Source organism: Giraffa tippelskirchi, chromosome 1 (assembly GCF_054371585.1).
Source record: "Giraffa tippelskirchi isolate mGirTip1 chromosome 1, T2T-mGirTip1v1.2.pri, whole genome shotgun sequence".
In the NCBI taxonomy this organism is placed as follows: domain Eukaryota; kingdom Metazoa; phylum Chordata; class Mammalia; order Artiodactyla; family Giraffidae; genus Giraffa; species Giraffa tippelskirchi.
The window spans coordinates 130642147-130654784 of record NC_137275.1 but is presented as its reverse complement, the minus strand read 5'-3'; the positions used below and the strand labels follow the sequence as shown (position 1 = coordinate 130654784).

Below are 12638 nucleotides of genomic sequence, written 5' to 3'. Positions count from 1 at the left end.
TAAGTATTTCTAGGGATAATGAGAATCTCTACATAATTATATTCCTTCTAACTGTCTGACAGAAAATATGCCATCTCTTGGGAAAATTTTACTATGGTGTTTATAGTACTTGTAAACAATGTCCAGCACACAATAAAAAAAAATCGTAAGATTGCAAAGAAACAGGTAAACAGGATGTACAATCAAGACAGAAATAGTAGAATAAAGTCTACAAGTGTCCCAGACAGTAAAATTAGATAAGGAATTTTATTCTTATATATATGCTAAAGAAAATAGAAGAAGAGATGGAAAAAATAAATAGATGAAGAATTTCAATAGAGAAATGGAATCTCTAACAAAGGGCTTAATGGACATTCCAGAACTGAAATGTATAATACCTGAAATTAAGAATTTATTGGGTGGAACTAACCTTTAACCAGATGTAGCAGAAGAATGGTTTGGTGAACTCAGAATCAGATCATTTGAAATTATTCAAGCTGAAGCATTATTAGATGAAAAAAATACTGAGTAATGCAGAGTTACTGAATCATTATTCTGATTCAGAGTAATGCACAGGATAAGTTGATGGGAAAATTGAGATTAGGCATAATGGTTTTTTATGGTCCAGTATTAGGGTGAAGACAGTAGAATAAAAGGAAGGGATAAATGCACACATTGTAAATTATTCTTATAAATATATTATTACCATAATAATTATCATAAAAAAGAATGGATACAGTTTGGCAGATATAAAAATAACTCCAGGACTTGTAGCCAATAAGTAGACTACAAAATTGAGATTCTTTGCAGGGTGATTTTTACTATCTAATTTTTATAACAATCCTGAACATGAGTGTTTTACTTATTAAAAAACTGCAGCTCAGCATGGTTAAGTGACCATCTAAGAGCTTGCTAAGCTGTGATGTGATCAGGTCTGGCCAGGAGGTCTGTATTCTTTCCTGTATATCACATTGTTTCTAGTTTGTAATAGGGGAAGAATGTAGTATCATGGGCAGATTTGAAAGTTTTTGGAAAGAGGGAATATTTGGAATCATTAAGTGGCCATGGTGTGTCCTAGAGGAAGTAGCTTTTTTGATCAGCCGCTAAATCGTGTCCGACTCTTTGTGACCCCATGGACTGAAGCACGCCAGGCTTCCCTGTCCTTCACTATCTCCCAGAGTTTGCTCAGATTCATGTCCATTGAGTCAGTGATGTCATCCAACCATCTCATTCTCTGTCGCCTCCTTCGGGAGCTGGAAATGCTGGTCTGCTAGTGCAGAGCAGAAAGGCTAGGGTGGGAGTAGTAGCTTTGGGGGTTGAAGCCATCTGAATGGATGGATTCATTACCAGATTATGTCAAAAGCCTTGGGGAGCACTTTTTGTGCTCCTCATGGGTAGGACCACCAATGGGTGCCAGCAAAGCAGAAAGGGATGAGTCAGGGAGATAGGCGGAATACCAGAGAGTACAGTATCATGGGCAACCAAGGAAAAGTTGAGAATTTGTAGAATGGTAAAGTGATCAGTGATATAATCCATTTATTTAACAGATGTTTACAGAGAAGCTAACCATGTGCCTGACACTGTGCTGAGACCTGGTGATATGGCAGTGGTCCAGGCAGACAAGGTTCCTACCCCCAAGAATGAGGTTTTGTTGGGAAAGATAGGTAATAAAAAGTCATTGAAGAGATATTATGAAGGAGATCAGTAGGTCAGTGCCAGAAAGTGTCAGGGGCTAAGAAAGGCTGCTTTAAACAGTAATATCAAGAAGTGAAAATCTGAAGGATGAGGAGGAGTCAGCTAGAGAGGAGCCTGGGGAAGAGCATTTGAGACGGAAAGATCAGCAGGTATAAAGCTTCTGAAGCAGTTGAGAGCTTGGGCAGTTGAGGAATTGAAAGGAGGCCAGTGCAGCTCAAGTTGAGCAAGCATGTGTGGCAGGGATGTCATGTGAGAGAGAGAGAGTAGCTTGGTGGTCAGGAGCTAGGGTTTCCCTTGTGGCTCAGCTGGTAAAGAATCCGCCTGCAATGTGGGAGACCTGGGTTCAATCCCTGGGTTGGGAATATCCCTGGAGAAGGGAAAGGCTACCCATTCCAGTATTCTGGCCTGGAGAATTCCATGGACTGTATAGTCCATGGGGTCACAAAGAGTCGGACACGACTGAGTGACTTTCACTTTCAGGAGCTAGTTATGAAGGACCTGGCAGTGCAGTGGGAGAGCACTGAAAATTTTTAAGGAACGGAGAGCCATGGTCTAACTCAAATTTTAAGATGATGATTCTGGTTGCTGCGTGTAGAGTGCATGGTAGGGTGCAGGCTGACAAGTTGGGCGTTCAGTGCTATAGCAGATGACAGAATCAGTGAGGTGTGTGTATTGCATGCGGAGTTACATTGACAAGGAGACTGCTCCTTATCAGTGTTTCATGTGACATTTATTTCTAGATCCTACTACCTTCATTGTCATGTTCCAGAGAATGGCAGAAGAGATTCTAATTGTTTTTGTTTTTCTTTTGTGCTGAAAGGATGGATTTAGCTATTTGGGAAAGAAAGTTCATGCTTCAGAGCACTGATGACACTTTTGCCTAATTCCAGTAAAAGAGATGGAGCTTGATGGGGATAGAAATTTTAGAGTCAATGTTGATGGTTTCCATCAGGACATTTGTTTCCTTTTCCAGTTCTGTTCACTGTAAGTTGGTGGTACTAGCAATATGAGATTGTGTAGTCAGTCTCCAGATGACTTTTTAAAGACATTTTGTTTAGATTCTATATAGTTTATTTTTGAGTTTTTAATATGAAAAATGTTAAATACATATAAAAGCAGACCCACGTGTCTTCCCATCATTCAATGTCAAGAGCAGTCTGGTCATGACTAATCTTGTTTCAGTGATACCCCAGAGTTCTCACCACCACCCTTGTCCTATTTATTTTTAAGTAAATTCCAGATAAATCATCTGTAAATATCTCAGTATATACTTCTAAATGGTAAGGACTTTTCTACATTTTAGTGTTTTGGTTTTATTCCCTCTTGGAGCACATAAACAGGTAACCATATAGCTGGGTCGTTTGCCTTTGAGAGTACCAATTTATGCTTATTGTCCGAGTGTATTTATTGATAGGACCCCTTTTCACTTAAAATATTGTCTCCATTTGAACAATAAATTCTATGATTGCCTTGTATACATGAGAAGCCTTTTCATAGTAGACAGTAAATAAATTCTTCAGTATTGAGTATTTTCCTAATAGCTTGTCACCTCTCTATCTTCTGTCAGGAGAGCAAGCCCCGGAGTTCACCGTCTCAGGAGATGATACACCAAAGTGCAGCGCTGCATGAGTCAGAGAGAGGAGGGACCTGAACCACATGGTAAAAAGGGAATGGATTTTGCCGCTTTTTTCCCTCCACCCCATTCTTTCTTTGTTAGGATTTGCTCATAAACACAGAGCACATTTTTTAATTTTGAAAACAGAAAAGGAGATTTTTAACATTTGAATTAAAAGGATAATGCTTTAGAAATATTGACCTACATGGATATTTGGTAAGCTGCTAAACTAAATCACCAAGTTTAGGTTTTTTCCATGATTGATTATTATTTGGGTTTTGTTGTCCTTATCTCATGGTCTGCTTACTCAAACTTCTTAGTAACATTGTCATCACTTTCTATTTTTATCTAAAAGGAGAGATGACTCTATCAAACATGTAATAGTTATACATGGTTAGCAAAGGTGAAAACTAGAGAGAGTGACTGAGCATCCATAAAATACCCTCATTTACACTGTCTTGTGGTAGTATCCTTGCTGTTTGTCTGTGTCTTTTTAGGCTAAAAGTAGTTCCCTGAGGTCAAAGATTATTTTACATCCTAGCTTCTCCCACGGTTATACTTAGCGTGTCGTAGACATGAAAAGAGTATGATGAATACTCTTTGGAGGAAATGAATGAAGGAAATGGGGGGTATTTTTGGCACAGAACATTATAAATTTACTTCTAGATGTACTGAAACTGAGGAGAAAGCAAGTGTAAAACTTTTATAACTTGTGATAGTGAAGTTTGGTAAGAGAAAAAACTGGGAATGCTGGTTCAAGATTTATTAACCTAAAGTATTGTCCTTTATTTTCATAGCAACACAATGTATTGTTGTTATCTCCATACATTTATCTCTGTTTTGGGAGATTAGAAACCTGAGGCCTAAAGTCTCACAGCAAATCTCTGTAAAAGATAAGAAATAATACCCCCATTTCTAAGTACTGCATTCTTTCTGAAAGGCCAAGTTACTATTTATATAGAAGATAAATGAGAAGCAAACTAGGAAATACATTTTGTCTCTGGATTACTGCACCCACTGCTGGGTGAAGATTCAGCGAGTTCTCTTCAGCTCTTTTCCACCACTCTGAAAATGACAAATGGAGCTCCTCACAGAAGTGGTTTTTTTTTTTTTTTTTTTGCTTTTCCCCAATATTTAAAAGGGCAATTTTCCTGTCAGGAATGAACATAGATAGGAGGGTGTTTCTCTGTCTCATGACGATACCTAAGTCTCAAATAACAAATTGTTATGAACATTTTTGCCCTCTGTTGAATGTAGCTGCTAATCATTTTATAGGGCTCTAATAGGAAGAAAGTGGGTGTGTCTGAACACTGAAACTGCTTTGGGACACTTACCTAATCCATCTCTTACTATTAATAACTCCAAGTACAATATCCACGCCAAAAAATAAAACCTGTATTGGACTTAAAATGTTCTGCGAGGCACACACCAGTGATCCAACCATTGTTCCGTCTTACAAGATTTAGGCATTTTCTAGAAAGTTTCTGAAGTGGGGGAGCAAGGTTGTTGAGCATAAGGTCTTCAAGACTGACACACTTCTCTTTCTTTTGCAGCCCTGAATGTTGGCAGTGACACCTTTAAGAGGCTGGCATTTATTTCTGTTCTGACCAGCTACCTTATAACTGTGGACAGTAACTATGCATGTGTGTTGGTCAGCAAAACCAAGGAACAAGAGCTATGGCAGTTGAGGAGGTCTGTCTGATTCCAGGGTATTTGTCCCTGGCTCCACCATCAGGGACCTTCTCCCTCCCACCTCAACAACAATGTGGTACCATCTACCGTTTGATAGAGATTAAGGACATGTTCTTTGGCCTACAGCTAGAACTCAGAATCTGCTGGAGTAGGGTCAGAGACCATTTCAATCACAGCTGAGGAAGATGAAATTTCCATTCTACTTGGTGCCTTGTCCAGGGAGCACACTAACTCTCGGGGGAACGTGTTGAGTCAGAAGAAGCTGAGCCTGGCCCACTAGAAACCTGTGGTTATGGCGAGTGAGCCAACGTGACCAGCGCGGGCAGGAGCCGCAGAGGGACTCATGACGGGCTATACCATGTTGCGGAATGGGGGCGCGGGGAACGGAGGTCAGACCTGCATGCTGCGCTGGTCCAACCGCATCCGGCTCACGTGGCTCAGCTTCACGCTGTTCATCATCCTGGTGTTCTTCCCCCTCATCGCTCACTATTATCTCACCACCCTGGATGAGGCAGACGAGGCGGGCAAGCGCATCTTCGGCCCGCGGGCCGGCAGCGAACTCTGCGAGGTGAAGCACGTCCTGGACCTCTGCCGCATCCGCGAGTCGGTGAGTGAGGAGCTCCTGCAGCTGGAAGCCAAGCGGCAGGAGCTGAACAGTGAAATCGCCAAGCTGAACCTGAAGATTGAGGCCTGCAAGAAGAGCATCGAGAATGCCAAGCAGGACCTGCTTCAGCTCAAGAACGTCATCAGCCAGACAGAGCATTCCTACAAGGAGCTGATGGCCCAGAACCAGCCCAAGCTCTCCCTGCCCATCCGTCTGCTCCCGGAGAAGGACGATGCCGGCCTCCCGCCCCCCAAGGCCCAGCGGGGCTGCCGGCAGCACAACTGCTTCGATTATTCCCGGTGCCCTCTCACCTCTGGTTTCCCCGTCTATGTTTATGACAGTGACCAGTTCGCCTTTGGCAGCTACCTGGATCCCTTGGTCAAGCAGGCTTTCCAGGCCACGGCCCGAGCCAACGTTTATGTCACGGACAACGCGGACATCGCCTGCCTTTATGTGATCCTAGTTGGGGAGATGCAGGAGCCCGCGGTGCTGCGGCCCGCTGACCTGGAGAAGCAGCTGTCGTCCCTCCCGCACTGGCGGACGGACGGCCACAACCACCTCATCATCAGCCTGTCTCGGAAGTCGGACACCCAGAACTTACTGTACAACGTCAGCACCGGCCGGGCCATGGTGGCCCAGTCCACCTTCTATGCAGCCCAGTACCGGCCTGGCTTTGACTTGGTGGTATCGCCCCTAGTCCATGCCATGTCTGAGCCCAACTTCATGGAAATCCCACCACAGGTGCCGGTGAAGCGGAAATACCTCTTCACCTTCCAGGGCGAGAAGATCGAGTCGCTGAGATCCAGCCTCCAGGAGGCCCGCTCCTTTGAGGAGGAGATGGAGGGGGACCCTCCGGCCGACTACGATGATCGGATCATCGCCACCCTCAAGGCCGTCCAGGACAGCAAGCTCGATCAGGTCCTGGTGGAATTTACCTGCAAAAACCAGCCGAGACCCAGTCTGCCGACTGAGTGGGCGCTGTGTGGGGAGCGGGAGGACCGCCTGGAGCTACTGAAGCTCTCCACCTTCGCCCTCATCATCACACCCGGGGACCCGCGCTTGCTTGTCTCCTCGGGGTGCGCCACCCGGCTCTTCGAGGCCCTGGAGGTAGGGGCTGTCCCGGTGGTGCTGGGGGAGCACGTGCAGCTCCCCTACCAGGACGTGCTGCAGTGGAGCGAGGCGGCGCTGGTGGTGCCCAAGCCGCGGGTCACTGAGGTCCACTTCCTGCTGCGGAGCCTCTCGGACAGCGACCTGCTGGCCATGAGGCGCCAGGGCCGCTTCCTCTGGGAGACCTACTTCTCCACCACGGACAGTATCTTCAGCACCGTGCTGGCCGTGATCCGGACCCGCATCCAGATCCCAGCCGCTCCTATCCGGGAGGAGGCGGCGGCCGAGATCCCGCATCGCTCGGGCAAGGCGGCCGGCACCGACCCCAACATGGCGGACACCGGCGACCTGGACCTGGGCCCGGTGGAGACCGAGCCGCCCTACGCCTCGCCCAAGTACCTCCGCAACTTCACCCTCACCGTCACTGACCTCTACCGCAGCTGGAACTCCGCCCCGGGGCCTTTCCATCTGTTCCCCCACACGCCCTTTGACCCCGTGCTGCCCTCGGAGGCCAAGTTCCTGGGCTCGGGGACTGGATTCCGGCCCATTGGCGGCGGGGCCGGGGGCTCCGGGAAGGAGTTTCAGGCGGCTCTGGGAGGCAACGTCCCACGAGAGCAGTTCACGGTGGTAATGTTGACTTACGAGCGGGAGGAGGTGCTCATGAACTCCTTAGAGAGGCTGAACGGCCTCCCTTACCTGAACAAGGTCGTGGTGGTGTGGAATTCTCCCAAGCTGCCGTCAGAGGACCTGGTGTGGCCTGACATTGGGGTCCCCATCATGGTAATAATAGAGACGTGAGCGGTTTGTTTACCGCACCAGAGGGTAGTTCATTCTTGATGATCTCTTTCCCATAAAGATGCTGTGGTTTTTGTTGTTTTTTTTTTAACCTATTCAGATTTTTTCCCCATGAAAATTTTCTCTTGCTTCTATTTCAGTTCTTTCAGGCCTTGCCAGTTCTCTGCTTCTCACTTCCAAAGGCCCCTAAGACGTTCCCATAGGGAGACTGGTACTGGCCCTGGGAAGGTTTACAAAACCCTGTTATTGACCTCGTAGACATCTTCTCTGTCCTTACGAAGGGGCTGATGATGAGAATGATGTTGAAAAGCTGACATTTAAGAAGCACTCATAATTTTAGAGTTTATAGAACTTACAACAGTAATGAGCTAGTATGATTTCTTCTGTGGAAACTGAGGCTTAGACATGTTAATTATTTTGCCTAAGGTCACGATTAACATTTGTGGAGGATCTGAGCTTCAGTGTGCCTGATTCCAGGAGCTGTGGTTTTAATCACCCCCCAAAGGGTTTAGGAAGGAGACCTGTTCCATTTCACAGGATTGTCTGCAAGTCCTTTGGGAGACTGGCGTCAGGGTTTGGTATTTTGGGAGTTGGAGACCTTGGACCTTTTCTGTAGTTTCATTCTCATAAAATTCTTCTCTGTTATGGTTAGGATGACGTATTCTACAGGAAAAGTAATAGCCAAATATGCAGGATAGAGCTTTAGTTCTGAGTACTTTGTTTATCCACCTTCTGTTGTAAGTTTGTCCGTCTAGAGGGAGATTACCCATTTCTCTTAAATGTGAGGCCTTAGAACAAGTCTCAAGCCACATGGCAACAATTTACCATGCGGCACAGGTACTTTCCAGAAAAAGTAGCAAAGAAGGGCCAAAGTCTGAGGAGCCATCACTGCTAGACCCTTAAGGAAATTAGTCGTTTTTAGGAAGAATTTGCCTTGAAGGGAATGTTTAGGCTAGACCATTTTTTAAAATATTTATTTCATTGAGGAGGTAATTCACATGAAATATTTTCTAAGCAGCATCATGGTAAATGGAAAAGTATGAGTTTTGGCATGATAGAGACCTAGGAATAAATAGTCATTTTGTGATATTTGGTTAAGTTAATTAACTCCTTTGACTTCAGGATTAAAGAGGGATCTAAGATAATACAGGGCTTCCTTGATAGCTTAGTTGGTAAAGAATCTGCCTGGAATGCAGGAGACCCCAGTTTGATTCCTGGGTCGGGAAGATCCGCTGGAGAAGGGATAGGCTACCCACTCCCGTATTCTTGGGCTTCCCTGGTGGCTCAGCTGGTAAAGAATCCTCCCGCAATGTTGGAGACCTGGGTTCAATCCCTGGGTTGGGAAGATCTCCTGGAGAAGGGAAAGGCTACCCATGCCAGTATTCTGGCCTGGAGAATTCCGTGGGCTGTATAGTCCATGGGGTCACAAAGAGTCTGACATGACTGAGCAACTTTCACTTTCTTTCACTAAGATAATACAAGTAGTCAGTTCAGTCGCTCAGTCTGACTCTTTGTGACCCCACGGACTGCAGCACACCAGGCCTCCCTGTCCATCACCAACTCCTGGAGTTTCCTCAAACTCATATCCATTGAATCGGTGATGCCATCCAACCATCTCATCCTCTGTCGTCCCCTTCTCCTCCCACCTTCAATCTTTCCCAGCATCAGGGTCTTTTCCAGTGAGGCAGTTCTTCGCATCAGGTGGCCAAAGTATTGGAGTTTCAGCTTTAGCATCAGTCCTTCCAATGAATATTCAGGACTGATTTCCTTTAAGATGGACTGGTTGGATCTCCTTGCAGTCCAAGGGACTTTCAAGAGTCTTCTCCAACACTGCAGTTCAAGAGCATCAATTCTTTGGCGTTCCACTTTCTTTATAGTTCAGCTTGCACATCCACACATGACTACTGGAAAAACTAGAGCTTTGACTTGATAGACCTTTGTTGGCAAAGTAATGTCTCTGCTTTTAAATATACTGGAAAAGTGTCCAATAATTATTTGATTCCTATTTATTCCTTCATGTCAAAGGAGATGGAAGTCAGCATGGATGTTCTGCTTATGTTAAGGACTCACTTCACTGATAAACCTCCTTATACCCACGACTTAATTTTCCTTGTGTCGTAACTGTTACTACCTTTCTTCTCTTGTACAAATCTTTGTTTTCTTTTTTTACAAATGCTGCTACTTTCTTCCTACTGCTGCTAATCTTTTCTTGTATTTTATTTAATTGAATTTATAATCAGAGACACTTCAAAGACTGTAGGGTTCTGCAAACTTTTGGTCCCAGAATTTATCTTGTATATTAAAGAAAGCTTTGTAAATGGAGAGATTTCTTTATAGACTTCTTCCCAAATACATTTCACGTTTTTTCTTTCCTAGTCACAACTTTTTGACTGTCATTGAAATTAAAAAAAAAAATTGTTCTGTGAAAGGTAGACGCTGCTCATTAGCAAAGCAGCCTGTGTTTTCCATTTTCCTGAGTTTTCTCTAAATTTGTTAGGGACGTGGAGAAGCTGATGCCGCCACAGTTAACAGTGACTGAAGTGCATCAGAGTACTTGCCAGAACTAATCCTTCCTTTTAACTCTGGTGGGAAATAAGTCGTTCTCTTTGATTACCGAGCCACTCATTGCAGCAATACCATGCTTAGTCAGAAAGTGCCAGAAACTTCCCAGACCGGGGGCACTTCTGAATAGCTTGTCCGTATTAGTGGTACACATTTTTTTTTTTTTTTCCTAGTTCCTGTGAAAAAAGAAGAAACTCTTTCAAGCTGGAAAATTTCAGCCCATTCTCTAAATATTTGGACTGCTTTCTATTCAGTATGTAAGAGAGACAGGGGTTTTGGACAGCAGTTGAGCTGCCACCCTCTGGGGCACAGAGCTATCAGGGCTGGCAGGGAGGGTGGCCCTCCACGGTGGGAAATGACAGTGTTAGGAGCCATCTCAGAGTGGGTTTTCCACCGAGGATGCAGACGTGACCTCTTTGTTCATTTTGTTATAGTTAACAGTAGATCTCTATAAAATGACCAGGCAGTCTTTCAGGTTCCATTCCTTCAGGGAAGATGATTTGAGCTAAAAGAATCAACTCAGGAGCCTACCTGCCACTTCAGAAAACGTTGGGCAGTCTGTGGGTCTCTTCTGCTCAGGGTGCCATCATAACAGCAGGCACAAATGCTGTCTGTCTGTGGGCTGTGAAGTCTGTTGAGCCCTAGGTGTTCCAAGTAGAGAGCAGGGTTGTCTCAGGGGTACCTACTGGGGTCTGTGATGAAATCCCTCTTTCTTTTCCATTACTTACATAGCAAGGGGGAAACTACTCTGGGTCTGGCTGAGAGTAAGTGTGATTTTCACTGCCACCCTCCTGCCTGGAATGCTTTGTGTAAAGAGAATTTCAGTTGAGATGGGGTGGGGCCTGGGCGAATTGATGGCACTGCCCACAGGGAGGTGGGGCGCGTGCCACCAGCTGCAGTGGGTCTCTCACCTGGATGGTAGGGATGGCTGCACCAGAGGCATCTTTCTGTCTCTTGCTTGTTTTATGAGTGGTCAAATTGGGTTACTTAGCTCCTTGAGTGGAATGACATGAATGTTTAATGGAAGTCAAATGGAGGGTGGCATTGGGCCAGGGGATTCGAAGGCCTATCTTTTGAAAAGCTCCCTTCTAGGTGGGGGGTCAGCACTTTGATGCATCTTAAAGATTTTCCACTGTTTCCTGGCTGCTGTTGTTTGTAATGATGCTGAGTGATTTCTCAAATATTTATTTCCCCATAGGTAATGTGTTATTTTTCTCTGGCCATTTTCAAGACTTTTTCTATACATTTGGTTTTCAGCAGTTTGACTGTGATATGCCTCTGCATGGTTTTCTTTGATCTGTGTTCTGATTGGGGTTCACTTAGTCTCTTAAGGGCTTCCCAGGTGGCTCAGTGATAAAGAATCCGCCTGCCAGTGCAGGAGATGTGGGTTCGATCCCTGGGTCAGGAGGATCCCCTGGAGAAGGAAATGGCAACTCACTCCAGCATTCTTGCGTGGGAAATCTCATGAACAGACGAGCCTGGTGGGCTACAGTCCATGGGGTCACAAAGAGTCGGATAACACTTAGCAACTAAACAACAAGGCTCTTAAATCTAGTAATTTGTGTATTTCAAAATTATATTTGGGGAATTTTTTATTCAATATTTGTTCAGGTATTTTCTTCCTCTTTGGGGACTTCATTCTGTGTATACTAGGCATTTAAAAAAAAATTTTACAATTTTATTTGTCCATTATACTATACTAGGCATTTTGATACTGTCTTGCAGTTTTCAGCAGCTCTGTTCATTGTTTAAAAATCATTTTTTATCTTTGATAATTTCTGTTGATATGTTGTCATGTTTACTGACTTTGGTGTCTACACTGCTCTTTATTGAGTCAGTTTTAAATTTCAGATACTGTGTTTTCCAGTTTAAGAATTTCTATGTTTTTAAAAATAATAATTTCTGTTTCTCTCCTGAGATTTCCTGTTTTGTTTTTTCCCATTCTGAATACACTTCATTAAAAAAATTTTTTTTAATTTATTTTATTTATTTGGCTGCATCGAATCTTAGTTGCAGCACGTGGAGTCTTCACTGGTTCACGTGGGCTCTTTCATCGCTGTGCATGGACTCACTGGTTGTGGCACAGGGGCTCAGGAGCGTGAGGGCTCAGTAGTTATGGCACATGGGCTTTCTTGCTCCTTGCCGTGTGGGCTCTTAGTTCCCTGATCAGGGATTGAACCCACATCGCTTGCATTGCAAGGTGGATTCTTAACCACTGGACCACCCAGGAAGTCCCTACTTCACTTCAGTGAGCACGGTTAAGTTAGCTGCTTTAACATCTTGGTCTGCTAATTCCAGCATATGGGTTGAGTATTCACTGTAATTGGGGGTCATGTTTTTCTGGTTCTTTGTACAGCAAACAGTTTTGTATTAAATTGTGAATGTTGCGAAGACTGCGGATTTTGTTTTATTTCTCTGGAAAGTGTTGAGCTTTTAGTTTTAGCGGGAAGTTAATTTGGTTGGACTCAGACTGCAAGTTCTCTTGGGTGTCAACACAAATGTTAGTTCAGCCATTTTGTCTGTAGCTGGTCTGCTTGTGAACAGCAGAAAGAATACATGGTTTTGGGGTGACCTAGAGACTGGGGGTTT

The 12638-nt window shown here is 44.6% G+C and overlaps 1 protein-coding gene across 4 annotated transcripts in view; it reads left to right on the top strand.

The window, feature by feature from the left end:
• Nucleotides 1–12638, top strand: part of EXTL3 (exostosin like glycosyltransferase 3) — a 142396-nt gene that overhangs the window by 87971 nt on the left and 41787 nt on the right. For all 4 annotated transcript variants that reach the window (XM_081496153.1, XM_081496134.1, XM_081496124.1 and 1 more), the window contains exons 2-3: nucleotides 3242–3333; nucleotides 4843–7472. In XM_081496153.1, the coding sequence (XP_081352279.1) occupies nucleotides 5325–7472 (2148 nt within the window). In that variant the 5' untranslated portion in view covers nucleotides 3242–3333; nucleotides 4843–5324. The remainder of the gene's footprint in view (nucleotides 1–3241; nucleotides 3334–4842; nucleotides 7473–12638) is intronic.